Source organism: Zonotrichia albicollis, chromosome 6 (assembly GCF_047830755.1).
Source record: "Zonotrichia albicollis isolate bZonAlb1 chromosome 6, bZonAlb1.hap1, whole genome shotgun sequence".
Taxonomy (NCBI): Eukaryota; Metazoa; Chordata; class Aves; order Passeriformes; family Passerellidae; genus Zonotrichia; species Zonotrichia albicollis.
This window is the reverse complement of record NC_133824.1, coordinates 56,107,674-56,125,014: the sequence shown is the minus strand read 5'-3', so window position 1 is coordinate 56,125,014 and position 17,341 is coordinate 56,107,674. Positions and strand designations below refer to the sequence as shown.

Genomic DNA, 17,341 nt, shown 5'->3' with positions numbered 1-17,341 from the left:
ACACATACTTTTTGTAACCTCACCATTTGTTCTCATTTTCTCTTTTTTTCTTTCCTGCCACCTTGCTTCCATCTTTCTGCTTCCCAAGAGATTAAAGGGCCAAAATGCTGTGCCCTATACTTACTTCATTATCCACAGAAAGTTTCACAGTATAATTATAATGCAAATAAGAAGCTACTTATATTTAGAAAAGACAAGGCATTTAATTTAGTACCAAATAGCAGGAATGAAAGGTACTCTCTTCTATCTATGAAATTGCTCAGTCTTTTCTGGATAACAAATTTTGTTCAGGCTGCTTAATAGAGTTTCAAGTCATATATTAATTATTAAGCTTGATCCATGCTGTCATATTTACGAAGTGTTGCTGCCTGGTGTAATTTAATGTCTACTGTCAGGAAATAAATCCATGGAATATAGATTTTAGTCCTGACTAGGCCACTAACTTAAATGACTGGAGGTGCTTCCCTCATCACTCCAGGCTCGTTTTTCTGTGCCTGTGAAATGTATATTGCAGCAAGTACCTATAACATGTTGAGTGACAAATTCTTGATACAGCTAAGTTGGAATTTACTTTTAGAGAAAATGTTTATGTGTCAAAAGATAAGTTTTGGTATGTTTTGTAGTATTTTGTCCTGTAAATCTGAAAATACTTCTAGAAGTTCTTCAGGAATGTGAATATTAAAACTTCATCTTCAGAATTGCTGTTGGTATATATTTCTTTCTTGTCGTGTTGGCTTTTCATGGCTTAACAGTGGTACTAGCACAGATACCAGTGTTGAGCCATGAAATTATAGTACAAATTGGAGAAGCTGTAACAAGTAGCAGCAGCCCAAATTATCTTGAGAAACCAAAATTAATTAAAATCCTTTATCTCTGCACAAAGACTGCATACTGTGTTAAGAAGTAATATAAAAAAAAAGAAAACATGAACGTTTAAAATCATCATAAAATAAATTTTTAAAAGGTAATGATGAGATACATGATTTATCAATCCTTTTAATGTAAGCAGAAGCAGCATTTGACAACCAGTGCTTCAGAATATAGATCAGTTATTTTCTGACATTCCTCAGATATATTTGCAATAAGTTATTGACATAGACAACTGTTTTTCTGTCCTTGTGCTAATGTGTATCAGTAAATTGTCTCTAACTATCAGTATAGTAAATGGTAAGCAATTATAAATCAATGGAGAGCACAAGCTTTAGAGATAAGCTATGCAGAAATAGAGAAAAAGATGAAGTAATTGCATTATGCTGTTCAAGAAGCAGAATTTTATGAGCTGTAGAACCAAAGGGGATGTCTAAAATCAGAAGAAAAATTATATTGAGTTTTGCTAAAAAGGGTGGTGCAGACAAATAAGAAGGTAGTGAATAATGAGAACAATAATGTGTATCTGAGCAATCCAACTGAATAATTTGATGTGAAAGTCTATTCAGTTTTCTTGGAAATGATAAAAACTGTTTCAAGTTAGAAGGAAAAATTGTCAACTTGATCTTTGTTTCTCAGAAGCTTCAGAGGGAGTCCTCTGTAGAGCTAAACCAAGAATGTTCTCTGCTCTCCCTCAGCTCTAGTCATGTGTTGGTACTATGAAGCAGAACTAAAAAATTAGGAGAATTATTATCAATAGTGTTATCACTATTATGATATTGGATTTATTTTTAATAAAACTTTCAAGACTGTTAATCTGAAGCCTGAAATTGACTTTCTTGTCTTTTTTTACAAATTTCTCCTCCTCCATAAAAGAATGCAGAGCAATGAGTTATTTACACAAAGTGCGTGAGAAAGCTCATTACAAGAATGTAAACATCAGAAGGTGTAGAAAAACTTAAAAAAGCAGGGACACAGTTCTCGCCAGAGATTCAGGGCTGACCCATGTTCAGCTGAGTGTTCTGATTTCCCTTTCTGCACATCCCAGTGGAGCTGAACATGTGCCCTGTTCTAGAGCCCTGATGGGAAGGCAATGGTCCCGCAGAGCTGGGAGGGGCTGGGAAGCAGTCTGTGCTCCGGGAGGGATCAGGAGCTGCTCTGGGTGCTGGGGAGCAGAGCCAGGACTCTGCTGTCCAGGCAGGGAATTGGGGATCCCAGTTTTTGCCATCTTTTGGAAGTGCTTGTTTTGGAATGAGATCAATAGGATTTGATATTAACCTGTGGAGACACAATTTACCAGGGGTAGGAGATCGTTCTGTGGGCTTCTCATGGCAGGCTCCAGGCCAGCTCTTCTCAAAGCACCATTTCTTCTCTTCTTGGTGTTTGGCTCAGGATGAGCATGTCTCACAACTCTGATTTGATCAGAAGGCACCTGAGTGATATTCTTTAGCCCTGTCATTGTTCCCCTGCACAGCATTCTCTGATGGACACACCAAATACCCCTCCCCTGGAAATGTCTGCATTTCGAAAGGTTGCTGCTTTAGAGTTTGTTTCCATCTTGCCTGATAAGAGGTCAGTAACACTCATGTAATGATTGGGGTAACTTCAGTGACATATCATCATGAGAAATTATAGTTGGGTAAACTAATTTTAAAATATTATGGGTTACTAAGTAGTTACTAAAGTGCTTTGCACACAGACACACACATTTATATGTAACTACATCAAAGCATTTCTTATTAGGGTTGCAGTGGAACAGTTTGACACCTCAGCTTTAATACAACAGAGCCAGGAGATGCTTTGATCCAAGTGCCAAACTGCACCTTTGCAACAAACAGGACATGCTTTGATGTAGTAAAAAAAAAAAAAAAAAAAAAGGAATTTTCATTCAGAATTAAATTTTCTATCCTGACTTTTTTGTAATTATTTTTTCTGACATGAGATGTCTGGGAGGGATTGCTTGTCCTTCCTGAAACTGCAGTCCATGGAGCTCAAATGTGATTCTGTATCTGCACATCAGGATGGGAAGTGCATTAGGGAAAATGGTACCTTTGCAATTGTTATGTCAAGGTGAATGCACAGCAGTTTGAAACCAGAATAACATGTTTTCACCACAGGATGGTCTCTGGTATTGACACAGCCAGGGTTAGGTGCTTGGAAAACTTCTCTCTGGAAAATTCTGACCTTTAAAGTAGGTCTAATGTTTGTGGTCAAGGACACTCTCTTTGTCCTTGCCTGTGTAACCATGTGTCAGGAAATAGCTGCTGTACATTGCTCCAGGGCTGGCAGAGATTGGAAAAGGGATTTCTTTGTACACTGTCTATTATTTTGATGGCCTTTAATGGAGAAAGCAATTTTGTTTTTTTTAATGTTTTTAAAGCATCATAGTGAACTTGAAAAATAAAGACATAAATATTCAGTTCTTCCTAGGAAACCCAGTTCTCATTTAATATTTTTGGTTTTCTAACAGGGCTAAAAGAGACGCCTTTGACTAAAAGCAATATAAATGAAGGAAAAATCTGAACTTTGATGGAAAAGATTATAAAATATGAAAACTCTTAAAGTAGTTCAGAAGATTCTAGTCCCATCTTGGAAATGGAGGAATGTTCCATGTGTGCTTAGGCCAAAAACTCTGTTACATAGGTGTTAGTGGGACAAAAAAAAAATTCAAAGGAGGTGGTGAATGATCACTGGCAGGTACAAGAAGCAAGAAACTTGATCAGGGTTTTGCCAGCAGAGCATGTGTGGGTTGTTTGACTTTGAAAGGATAGGAGTACTTTTCTGGAATAGTCAAAGCAACCAAAAAAGAGCCAGCCTAGGACAAAGCTCAAAGCATGGTATGCAAAATGGCAGAGTTTGTGTTACTGAGTGTATGGAATACTCTTACTTGTGCTAACTTTTCTTTATATTGTCACGTGAACTTTTTATTCTATATCAGAAAATAAAAAGGAAGGAAGAAAGCAGGAAGATATAAAAATGGGTAAAAGAAAAATAAAAAGCAGGCTTACCGTAAAATATATCTCCCTTAATGCACTGTTAGAAACCCTGTTTTCATAGCTTTTAAACTCTTTCCTCTGTCCAAGGCTTCCCACTGGACCATTAAAGAGGCCAAAACAGCCCCATGGCTTACTCTCCATGCCCTGAAGATGGGCCTTTCAAATGTATGTTCATCTTTCTGGAAGTGCCTCCCGTGGGTGTGTGGAGCTGCTCCCCACAGCTGGTGAGCTCTGTGTGCTTGTTCCTGCTGCTCCTGCACAGGAGGGCAGGACAGCTCCAGGGGACACAGCTAAACTGGAACAGGGTGGTTTTCCACTCCTGCAGCTCTGAGTGAGCAGCTCTGGTTTGATGGGATTACAGGACATGAATACACAGCGTGGACACGCAGCTCTTCCAAGGCGAAAAGAGAATTTTTAATTTCTGACTCCAACATTTCTAGATTTCCAAAAGTGACAGAGGATTGGAGGGTGACAGTGCCGCCTCTCCAATGACACTGGGCAAAGCAACAGTTTATTAAATTTTTCTTTTTCTATAAAAGAATGCAAAACAACAAGTTATTTACATAAAGTGTGTGAGAAAGTTCGTTACAAGAATGTAAAGCCTTCAAGAAGGCTTAGAAAAACTTAAAAAATCAGAGTGACAATTTGCCCTCACTATGGGCCCTGCTGGATGCAGCAGCTTGGTCCAGAGATCTGACACCCCAGCCAGTCTGAATTAGTCTGAGATTTACATTTGCAAACCCTTCAGCACTGTTCACTGAGCCTTTCTCATGCAGATTCGTGCTTTGCCAGCTGAGCTAGAGTTGTTCTTACCTTGTTCTAATGAGAGAGATCATGGCTGGCTGCCTTGAGGTAGCCAGCTAAACCTCTTGTTACAGGGAGTGGAGAGAAGTGGGGGTTTCTGATGCGTGATGCTTCTCCTAAGGAAGCATCTGAAGGAGGTGTTAGATGAATTATAGCCTGAAAGCAACCCAGCTCTTCATCGATGATGTGGTTTGGACTAAAATTATTCCTAAACCTGAAAATCTGTAAGACTAAATTTTCAGTTAGTGGAAAATAATGTAGTTTTACTAAGAAAGTATCCATAGGGGTATAATAAATGACCCCATCTTAAAGAAAAATAAAAAATTGATATTTTGAGCAGATATTACAGAGAATAAGATTTGCATCTAAAAGACATATGAGTTTTGGGGTAATATGTTCGATAACTGAAGGTTAAGTAAAGGCATCTTCTTTTACTGTATTTCATAAATTTGGGTGACAGTCTACAGGATTTCTAAGTTGGCACATTTTAAGAACCAAATAAAATGCACATCTCTCATTTTTCCTTTTCTCTGGTGTTTCACAGTCTATGAAAAGCTTGTTTGGGAAAGCCAGATGTTTTATGTTCTGCTTTGGTGGTCCCAGGTCCTTGCCAGTTGCATGCCACAAGCTTTACTGGTACTTAGTGCTCATCTCTTTCAGAGCCACCATTGTCCTAAGTCACTGTCAGGCAGTAAGCATCGTTTTTACTGGCTCTTGAGTGATTTAAATCTTACAGACTGAGACATATTAGGCGATTTCATGTGGCCCTAAGAGTGATTTGCACTGTCTGTTGCTATTTGTTAGCTGAGGTGGAATTTTCTACCGTGGAACAGTTTCCCCTACAACCCTTTTCCTGCTGCTGTCCTTGTTCATGACATGAGTCCCAGCTGTCACACTGCCTGGAGTAGCTCACCTCACCCAGTCTCTGCTCTGGATCTGTTGAGCAGGATGGAGACCACACTCTCTGAAGAAAGATGCAATTAAGGACAGAAATCTAAAGGGACAGGATAAGTGCTCTGTTTACACTGACTTTTTTCCCCCCCTTGAAATTAGTCTTGCTCCTAAATGCATAAATATGCATGGGACAGCTGGGATTTTTTTAATGTTTTGGTATTCCCTGTGCTGCAGATCAACCTCGTTTCACTGATAATGAAGCTCTAAAACACAGACTGTGCATATACTTATATCCATATATGAAATCTCTTTGTGAAATGATGGCATTGTGTATATTCATTCTTTCATCTACATACTGTCTGAAGTGTGTGCAAAGAGCTACTAAAGGGTTTTGTGGTATCAAAAATATTTGCTTGCAGATAAACAGAAATGCAGAGAAATTTTTTAAGATCGAATGTGCTATTTTTGGGGTGTCCCATGGCAGGAAGGAAATGGTGAATCTGACCCATGTTCTCAGAAGGCTGATTTATTACTTTATGAACTTATATAAAATAATACCATACTAAAGAATGCTGAAGAATAGAGAAAGGATACTTACACAAGGCTTAACAAGATAATAATGAAAACTTGTGACTCTTTCCAGAGTCCTGACACAGCCGGACTGTGACTGGTCATTGAGTCAAAACAATCTCCAACCATGTTCCAAAGCAGCAAAACACAGGAGTAGCACATGAGATAAAATTGTTTTCCTTTTTCTCTGAGGCTTCTCAGCTTCCCCAGAGAGAAATCCTGAGCAAAGAGATTTTTCACAAAATATGACGGTGGCAATTAAACACAGGGACAGTTGTAATACCAGTGTTAGACCCCAAGTAGCTGTTGCTTCTAATCCCAAATTTATTTATCTAGTGAGATTCACCAAGGCTTTCCAGCCACTCCAAGCCCTCAAGCACTAATGTTGAGCCCATGTAGCCATTTGAGATCCTGCAAAGTTCAAGGTAATCCTCCTAGTGCAGTAAAATCTTACGTTCCAGCTCTTGCAGATACATTTTTTGAGGACGCTTCTTCTATAGGTTAGTGCATTTGAAGAGAGTAAATTATATTGTAGTCTTCAAATTGTAAAAACAACTGCTATGAGGAAGCCCTTGCTTTGGAAATGCTATTGAAAACCATTGAATTCAACTTAGGTATAATAAAACTTTGTTAATTTAATGAAATGAAGGGCACAAAATCAATTTGGATAAATGTGTAGTTTTAGTGTGTGGAGGTTTTATTCATGCAGCAAGCAGTGACTGTATCTTCATCATGAATAATTAAACCCCTTTCAGATAGGCGAATAAATAGAGGCTTTTTACATTTTTCTTTTCCTAACAAAGTATTATGCTATTAAGTATGTTGACATCTAAGGATGAAGGACAATGTAGAAGTGCAATGTATAACAACAATAACATTATTATTATTATTATTATTATTATTATTATTATTATTATTACTATTATTTATTTTATGAGTCCATTGGCTTTCCTTTTAAGATTTTCTACTTATTTCAGTTGCACATTTTTAATTGCTTAGAGAAATGATGTAGTCATATCTCAGAGTTGGTTTAATTAGAATTATTGATGTCTGAAGCAGCACCCAGGCTGGGGGAACTGGGGTCTGATCAAAGTCACAACTAATGGTTTAGTGAAGTTAAAAATTCAATCTGTAATTAACATTGAAAGAGAAAGCATATGCTTTCAAAAAGCACATTTTATACTAAGGAAAAAGTTGCTTTTTATTTATTTGGAAATATACATTATACTATTTAAAAAGAAGAGTAACAGTAATGACTGAGTGCTTCACCTGGAAGAAACATTGGATGCAACATTGTGCGTTTACAGACACTGATATACTTCTCTCTCCTTAATTAGGTTTAGAAGTGCATGTGAAATAGGAAATTCACCCTAAGAAGGGTTCTAAGACTTTTGGAATTTTGAGTCTTCTTGGGGGAAATCTTTCTAGCTTGACTGAAAATACATATAAGTGTTTACCATTTTTAAATGTATTACATTGAACAAATAAGTTTAGCACTGGAACAAATTCTGATGTGAGGTGCAGAAGAAAACAGAAGACATTAAGCAGTTGGCATTTTAAAGTCTGCATCAGCTCATTGACTCCTGAGGATGCACAGAACAGTTGAGCATCTGGGATGAATTCTCACCTTCCTTCTGAAGGTGCCATTGGATATGTTGTGTTGGTTTAGTAAACTTTTGTAGATTTTTTTGCAACCTGTTGACTCTGATTATGTAGTGAAGTGCAATGTGACACTGCTGTGTTGTGAGTCCCCAGGACGAGGTGAGAGATAAGAATTTGACTCCTTCTTCTCAGAATGCTGATATGCTATGTAATGTTATTATATTATATTATATTATATTATATTATATTATATTATATTATATTATATTATATTATATTATATTATATTACATTACATTACATTACATTACATTACATTATATTATATTGAGAAAGGAGACATCAGAAAGCTAGAAAGGAATGAATAATAAAAACCCATGACTCCTCAGAGAGTCTGACACAGCTGGACTGGGATTGGTCATTAAGAAAACACAATTCTCATGGAACCAATGAAAGAATCACCTACCACATCCCAAAGCAGCAAAACACAAGGAGAAGCAATCAGATAATTTTTATTTACGTTTTTCTCTGAGGCTTGTGAACTTCCCAGGAGAAGAAATCCTGGCGAAGGGATTTTTCAGGAAATATCACAGTGACATGGCACTGCCCAGGTTTAACTGGGAAAGAACACTTTTTCTAAGTGTTTCTAACACTTTTTCTGTGTTTCTCAAACTTCCTGGGTTGTGCATGGAGCTGATGACACCAAAGTGCTTTTTGTGACTGTGCCTGTGGTGTGATAGGGTTGGGAACGTGGGGAAATGGAACTGCAGGGAACACAAGGAGATAGGCAAAGTGCTGCAAGAGTCTTGATTTCTCTTAAGCAGCTCTCTCAGGCTTCTGTTATTTGGTATCATTATGGGGTTTTTTTCTTCACCCTTCTTACTATCAGAAGCAAATATATATATATTCCTAAGCGGCTGGGGATCTTCCTTTGATGAGAGCAGTTGCAATTCAGTGTGCAGTGTGGAAGATCCACCACAGATTTCCTCTTTTTATGAAACTGTGTTCACACATTCTCCAAAAATATGCATTTTTATCATTTGTACGTTATTGATCAGCCCTTCCTGAACCATTTTCATCCCTAATTAAGGATGCAGAGAGCTTTACATTATTCTGCTTATGATTTCAAGAGCTCATTTTATACTGATTGTTTGGGGATTTGCTTCCTTGGGAGAATTTATTACTGTATGAATGAAAATGCTTTTCTGAAACTGTTAATCAGTTCAAGATTTTAAAAAACTAATTGAGACTATTTCTCATTATTATCAAATTCTCAGGGGTGCTATAGGGTGTGCACATTATTATAATCTAAACCTGTAATTCGGATTTGCTACGTGTGCCCTTTGGCACAATGGGAATTTTAAGGAGAATGACTGACATTTAGCCACCCCAGCCACAGTGAAGGAAATGTGCTCTTTATTATTTTCTCATCAGCTGCTGCCTCCTGTTAGCAGTGAAATTTTTTTACAAGTGCTGTTTTGATATAGTCATTTATAGAAGGGCTCAAACTAATCAAAAGAACTTCCTACCACTGTGCACTATTGGGCTGCAATATTATCTTCTCAATGAAGTGGGGGAGGACTCATCATGTGAGTTGTTCTAAAATTGGTTGAAGCAAATCGCCAAAGAATTTATGGAAGGGAACATCTATTCTCTGTCATGGGATGTTCTAGATAAAATAATAGGCTATTCCTATCACTGATGTTATCACTATGTTCTATCACTGAACTTAGCATTTCAAGTGCTGGATGGAGTGATATATTGCTTATGCATTGTACCTAGAGATTGTGCATGATGTCTGATGGCACTGGGTAATAATGCTGAGGCTCATCCATGAAGCTTTTATACACAGAGCAGTGTCACCTGAATGATTCCTTTTGTGCAGTGCACTGGGTTGCAGGCAGTTCCTAAGCTGGGTGGAGGATGCTGTTTGTCAGTGTCCTCTTTTATAAGAGGTTTCATTCATCTTTTTGTAGCTCTGATGAAACAATCTGCAGCCTGCAGCCCGTGTAGTTCATCAGTTTTCATTCAAGTGAGCATTCCTTCTGAGGCAGAATCAGAGGCTGAGGAATGGCTGAGGCTGGAAGGGAGCTCTGGGAGTCACCTTGTCCAACCCCACTGCTCAGCTATGGGCACTTGGAGCCAGGATTACATCCAGATGTTGAGTATCCCCAAGGATGGAGACTGCACAGCATCCCTGGGCAGCCTCACATTGCAGGGGTGTTTATTTATGTTCACATGGGCCTGCAGCCCCACACTGCAGGATGTTTATTTATGTTCCCATGGGCCTGGAGCCTCCATGGGCAGCCCCACACTGCAGGATGTTTATTTATGTTCCCATGGGCCTGGAGCCTCCATGGGCAGCCCCACACTGCAGGATGTTTCCTGATGCTCACGTGGGCCTGTAGCCTGCTCTGCAGCCACGGGAGCTGGACAAATGCCAGCTGGTCACTCCTGGTGTGGCCAGAGGTGACCACAAGTTCTGCCACTCCAGGTTCTCCTCAAAAACCCTCAGTAGTGGTGCCATCTGTGGCGTGGGTGGCGCAGACCAAAGCGTGCCTCGTTCCAGTTCTTATGTCCTGCATCACCCAGTAATCTTTGGATATGAGAAGAAAAAAATTCTTTCAACTCCATTCTTGTGAAGTGAGGTGTATTTGAATGAACCAGGATCTTTCAGTTGCATACTCCAAATGTGCTGCATACTTAGCATGGAAATCAATGAATATGAGACTATGAGAGAGAGATGCACAAAAATTATAAAGACATCACCTTGGACTGTTTAAGTATATAAAGTACTAAAATGAATTTCCATAAATTCAATATTATATATTAAAGGAATTAATCTTAAAAAATGCTGGTACAACTAGTCTGTGTTATTATTCTGATATTGGTTTAATTCCATTTATTCTTGGTGAGCTCATCATTACACGTGAGTTTCAAATGATTAAAAATCTTTATACCAGTCCAAAATTACCCAGTAAAGCACATTACAGCTGTTCTTTAATTATAAAGGATGGTGAGCATACATTTCATTCCTGAAAGCCATATAGTACTATTAAACTGTTTGTGTGGGTTTGATTATTAATGACTGTGAGTTTCATTCATTATCTTAACAAATTAAAAATTTTATGGTTTACCACTGTATCCTCAAAATAGGAAAATGGACCAAAGCCTGTACCATTTATACAGGGAAAACTATTCCTGCCTGAGAAGGAGCTGCAAAGGCCAGTATAAATATAAAGCAATTAAAATCAGTCTGTGAAAACAGCCATGACTACTGAAGAGAGAGGAATATGTTATTTGGTGTTAATTGTTTGCCCAGAGTCTCCTAATGAGTTAAAATGAACTTAATTAAAAAGGAGGCTAAATGTCAAGGAAAAATTTCCTAAGCAGTCATTCCAAAGCTTGCTGCTGGCTGCAGGCAGAGGTGGGGACAGTCTTTATCACCTGAGATACCTAAAGCTGTGACACTAAAAAGTGATGATTAAAAATGCCAGCAGATAGTTCTCAGACAGATGTCTTTCCTGTCCTTCCTGGACTTCAGTATCTCTCTTGTCTTAAGAATGAAGCGTCCCCATGAGGCTGAGCAACAGCCGCCAGTCATTATTCAAATGTACTTAATTACAGAGTTATCTGTGTTCTCTAAGTTACCATTTGTTTAACAGCTAAATTGCGGTTCCAGCTGGATCCTTGCTATTCCAGGCACACCAGGTTGCAAACCTGTGACAAGGTCGGACTGTTTTAGCCTCTCCTTGCACTGGGAACATCCAGCAGACTTTAAGGGTGGCTGCTGGTGCTGTATTTGTGCTTTGTATTATGCATATAACATTTGCATATGTTTAAAAATACAGGCAGGCCCCTCTTGTAGTGAGCTGTCAAAGCTAATACAGAGATTTAATGATATAAAAACTACAAGGGATAAAAATAAAGGATAAAATTCAGTCTTTATAAAAGTTTATGTGAAACTGAAGAGGTAGGCAGATGGGAAGGTTTGTTGGAGTTTTTTAGAGAGCAAGAGATTTTTTCATCTGTTCTCATCCAAAGTAGTTGTCTTTGCTTTCAGGGTTTATTTGAAATAGGGGAATGAACCCTGTGCAGCAGGGACACTGTTTGCATAGTGCTGTCAGTGCCATCCCTTTCTTGCTATCTCTGTCTTGTGGAAGTGAGGCTTAGGCTGGAGTAGGAGATGAGAAGAGGCTGTGTTTTAAATATAGCTAATGCCTCAGTTGTCTGGGTGCATTTTCTGGTGTTTTTATGTTGAAAAATGCTGTGATGTGGGAAACAAAGCTGAAATGCTCTGGAAGCAATGGAGTGAGCTTTCAATGTAGAATTTTAATTCAGGAAGCCTGGTACCTGTACGATCCTTTATTGTTAGTACACACTTTTCCTGCTTATAGGTCTCCTAGTCAGTGGAAACTAAAGATAAGGAATGTATATTTTTTGCATGAAAAAGAATACAGTAATGGTTTGATGAATAGACACTTTTACAGTAAAGCTCTTCTGTCTCATTGAAACTGTAGATTGCTGGCTGTTACATGACACTGAACAGGCTTCCTTTTTAGTATTATCACACAGTGACTTAAATGTGGTGGGGCATTAGAAAAGATTGAATTATTTTAATTTTACTTTTTCACAGGGTTTTGAAGCCACTGTGTTTTATTTTGAGATAAATTATGCTATTTACCTTGTCTGCATAAATACTTATATGAATAATGCAAGAAGCTGCTAAAAGTAAAAATTACAGACCTGTCCTTAAAGGACAGGATTAATATCTTGCAAGAGCTTATGTGAAACCAACTGGTACCTTTATTCTCCAATGCAAAAATGTGCCATTTATGGGCATTTGCAGAGCCACTATAGTGGAGTATTTCCACATCCATTAACAGTTGTCTCCTAATGGCAGTCAAATGACTGAGTGGGGAAAAAGCAGGCAACAAGATGGCTTGTATGAGATCTCCTTTTACATGGATGTTATAACAAGGCTTGAATGAAAAAAACCTGCAGAAACAGTGTCATGGTGGTAAAAGCAGCATGTCTTAGAGCAAGAAATGAAAAATACTACCCTTAATGGAAAGGTAGTGCAGATATTTAGCCAGAGACTGCAGAGGGAAATTAAGATTATGAAACTTTCCACTTCCCAAGGAAACATTAAATTGGCACTTTCTCATGAGCACTCTATTTTTGGCTAGCTAGACACTAATGCAGACATGCAGAAAGCCCAGACAAAACTGCCCATCCTGCTGCCAGGAGCACTGAGGGCAAGCAACACCTGCAGCATGGCAGCACAGCCAAAAGATGCCCACCAGTTATTTCTTCTGGTCTGTGTGAAGTGACAGAATTTCTGATCAGGTTTTAATGTGCTCCTTTGAAAAAGAATATAATTTCTACACTGTTCTCACTCACAGAACAGAACTGTACACTTTCATTTCAGCCTAATATACCTTTAAGAAGAAAGTACATATAGCACAATCTGGTAAGCATCTGCACACACAAAACACACAAAAATAGTGTGTATGTCTAACTCAAATTCTACAGCAAAACACCAAACCAGACTTTTATCCTGAGGCAAATATGCAAATATGGTGCTAGAATCTAAAGATGGAAAAGCAATGATGAAGAGAAGTGAATTAATTCTTATTCCCTGAACTGGCTCTTATCTATATCAAAATTTCTCTGTGCAGAAGAAATGCTCAAAAAAAGGGTTTTGAGGACTTAGGATGTCCAGCTGGAAATGGTCTATTAACTGAACTCAATAATGTCATGGTGTGTGACACACCATTTTATGAAGCTGTTATTTGCTTTTCCCTCTTGGTATTCTGAGCATCGTAAATCTCAATTTCTAAAACATCCACAGTATTTTCCTGTTCCCACTGACCCGTGTTTGTACACATGCTGCAAACAAGGATGACAGCAGAAGCTTGCAGAGCTCATCATGGTATTTCCAACCCTTTAAAAAGTGTTTATGTGCAAGGAACAGGAATGTGTTGGATAAGCAGAGATGCTCTTAAGCGTTTTCATTGTTGATACAGCTCTTCATGCACATCTCATCACACGGTGGTGCTGCTGCTGGTGTGCTCCCAAAGGAATCCTAACCTGCTGCAGAAGCAGAGGGAGAATTGATTCCCCATTCACCTTCTGCTCCATGCTCCCAGCCTGGATCCAGCATGCAGGAGAAGGCTGGGCTGGGGAGCAAGGAGGAGTGCTGAGCTTAACCTTGGTACTGGTGAAGTAGAGCTTGAAGAGATTTTTCCTAGTTGCTTCCACACCAATGGTGTCTGAAATTCAATCTGTCAGGGCAGATTTTCCCAAAAAGCCCACATAGCTTCTCTTGTCCTTTGCCCACTGCCCCCAGTCTGTGTAGGACAATGCTGGCATAGCCCCACTGCTCTAAGGAGATGAGGAAGTAAAGGAAGAACATGTAAAACTGAAAGCAAGTCTTCTTTTCCTAGCTCTGCAGGTTGAAGAAATTGGTTAGTGTCTCCCTACAGATCAGGGAACAAAAGCTGGAACAGGTATGGTACTGCCACAGTAAAGTCGTCTAGTCTGGAGGGAGTTCTGTGTATTATTTTACTTTTTGACCTAATGGCTCTTCTTCCACTGAATGAAGTGCTGCCTAGTAAAGTTTGGGTACGCTGGCAGACAGGCTTTCTGAAAAGCTGACTGCTAGTCAGTTAGTGTCCTTTGCCATGAGCCTAAATCGTACACTTTTGAAAGGGCTTAAGCTTAGAAATGAACTTCAGGAGCTCTCTATTAATTTTGTAAATTAAAAATGTAAGATTGAACAGATTGAAGCCCAGTGCAGGACTGACACAAGAAAGCAGTCTTTGAACAGAAACATTCTCCAGTCCAACACTGGGAAAGAAAGGAAAGTAAGAGGAGGGATTCGTTTGCTATTGACCTGCAGTAGCAAAGTCATTCACTTTCCAAATAGGATTAAACCTGTTTCATCAGCCATGACATGTGAAAAGATCATGGTTATAAATTCCATTTGCTGTAATGAATTGGAAGTGTCTGAGTTTGCAAGCAGCACTCACTGTTGATGGACAGCTACATTCGTGCAGTGTTTTAACACTAAAATTAGCTTCCACAAGGTACAAAGTACAGAAAAGGTGACAGCAGTGACAGGTCTTAAAGCATTTAAAAATTGACTTTTTTGTTAGATGGGAGCTGAATAAAGCTAGAAATAAATAGTGTTTATGATCCTTTTATGTAGATAACTTGGTTCATGCTTGAGCGAGGGTGAACACAAACCTTGGAAAATGGCATTTTTTAGGTTTCTCAGCCATATTTCAACAAGAATAAATATTGTTACTGAAATGAGGAAAAATCAAACTTCTCTATGGTATTGCTTGTAAGATGTAAGAAAATGGGATTGTGTTGAGGGATACTTCATTCAAATCTATTTCCATGTACATCAGCATGACTCCAGTGCAGTCCATGAAACCATATTGGTGTATGCAGTTTGGAAATGGAGATAGAAGCTACATCCTGTGGTTAGTTAATCACCTTAACTCAGTCTTGCATCAGGATCATGAGACATTTGTCGTTTGATGCTTGTGGAGCTAAATGTCGTTTCCAAACCTATTTTCACCAAGTTTTTTTGGTTTTTTTATGCACATTTAAAGTGTGCCAGGAAAAAAAAATCTCTGGATGAAAGTGGGAATTATTTGGGAATGATTTGAGTCTCCTTTTAATTGATAAGTTACCCAGCTGAAAACTGTCCAAAATTAAAAAAAAAAAAAGCTTGAGCTGAATAGAGGAATGAAAATATAATGGCTTTGTAAATTACCACAAGGTTAGCATATAATTAATTTGCTAATTTTAATTACAACCCTACAAAATGTGCTGAAAAATGCTCAAAGGGGAGAAGCAGCCAGGTGCCAGCCATGATTAGCCAAGGTTACTGGCAATTACGAAATCTCTATTAAACGTGTTACAGAAATTTGAGAAACCCCTTTCTGAAAACATCCCATTTATTGAAACTCAGCAAGGGGTTCATCATGCTGGATCTTTCCATTGCTACAGACTTGCTGTCATTTGCCTCACTCTTTTCCAGCTAAATGTTTTATTGCAGCTGAAACGTGGACTGCTTTTTCTGTTTGTCACACGCTGTTACACTTGTACTGGGTATTTATTTGGATCACATAAACAAAAGAGATTAACCAGTGTTTGTGAAGTGGTCTGAGCACCTTCAGTTCCAGAGAGCTGCCAATATCTCAGCTGAATGCTGGAAACACAAATCTTGAAAAAAATGCTTTTCCTTTCCAAGGTGTCCTGGCACATGCAGTTTGTAAAGCAGGAATATTGCTGAAACTGCCTTTTCAGTGGACAACCTGTTCTGCAGCGCTTTAAATGCACAGACAAATGTAATTTCTGAGGTAAAAAAAGCAAACAGAAATCCCCAACACCAAAAACCAAACAAGGAACAAAAAATCTGCATGTTTGCTTTGCATTTTCAGCAAATCATGGTGTAAAAGGATGTCTTGTCTGTAACAGATTACATGATGTATTATTGTTATTTTTTATTGTTGTTCTGTGAGTCACGCTTTAAATGTCTGTTGTTTGGAACTGTAATAAACCTTGATCCATCTATTAAAGGAAATCTTTAAAAAAAACTCCAAACCAATAAGATTTAAAAAAAAAAAAAAAAACAAAAACAAACCTACGGTATTGGTGTCAAAGGAAATTAATTTCCCGGCTGGCTTGTGTTTTTCTCTGAGGCAGATATTGATGAGTGTGCAGAGGGGATGATTGCGTGTCACAGCCATTCTCGCTGTGTTAACCTCCCGGGGTGGTACCACTGTGAGTGCAGAAGCGGTTTCCATGACAATGGAAGCTATTCTCCTGCCGGGGAGTCCTGTGTGGGTAAGCATCCTCAGAGAGCCTTTCTTTTCATCCTTCTGCATGGCCTTCCCGAGGGACTGGGCAGTTCCTGCGCAGGGAGCAGGGACCGAGGTGTCTGTCCGTCTGTCTGTCAGCACCCCCAGCGAGGAGGGGCATCCCCAGCCTGCCCTGCTGCTCTGCTCCCTTTATCAGAGCAAAGAGCTGGGAAACCTGGAGTAAAAGTGGCCTTGGGGATCACAACTGCCCACAAGAGGGGGAGAGATGCTTCTCCAATTCAAGGTTTCAACCCAGTGGTAGAAGAACCTATCTGTGGCATGTCTGTATTGCTTTGCTTTGCTTGTTTTCCATTTTTCAGCATCTTCATCGTTAATTTTTTAGGATTATGTAAATAGCATCAAATTCTCTGTGCACCATATTTGCAGAATAAGGTCCCAAGAGCATGAACAGAGAGGGATTTTTAATGAGTGCAGAGAGTTTGTAGTGTTTCTGTGGGAGGACAAAGGATGAGGCTCCATGAGCAGTCAATGCTGGCTCCTGCAGTCTGTGTGTCCTCACTGGCTCTACCCTCATGGTGAAGATGGTTTTGTTGGTAATATTTTATTGGTAATTCTGCCTTTCCCCTGCCTTACAGTTTCCCCATCTTTTCAGTTGTTTGCCCTATACATAATTTATTTCTGTGGTATTTTATCAGGTGAGTTTAAAACTCTTTAGAAGGGACCCCATTTTAACTTCTGTGAGGTGGAGATCAAGTGGCTCCCAGTGTT

General features: G+C 39.0%; 1 protein-coding gene across 8 annotated transcripts in view; it reads left to right on the top strand.

The window, feature by feature from the left end:
- Window positions 1–17,341, top strand: part of NELL1 (neural EGFL like 1) — a 273,376-nt gene that overhangs the window by 237,486 nt on the left and 18,549 nt on the right. For 5 of the 8 annotated variants that reach the window (XM_074543909.1, XM_074543905.1, XM_074543904.1 and 2 more), the window contains one exon: window positions 16,458–16,598. The exons of the other annotated variants lie outside the window; for them this stretch is intronic. In XM_074543909.1, coding sequence (XP_074400010.1) covers window positions 16,458–16,598 — 141 coding nt within the window. The remainder of the gene's footprint in view (window positions 1–16,457; window positions 16,599–17,341) is intronic. 8 annotated transcript variants of the gene reach the window in all.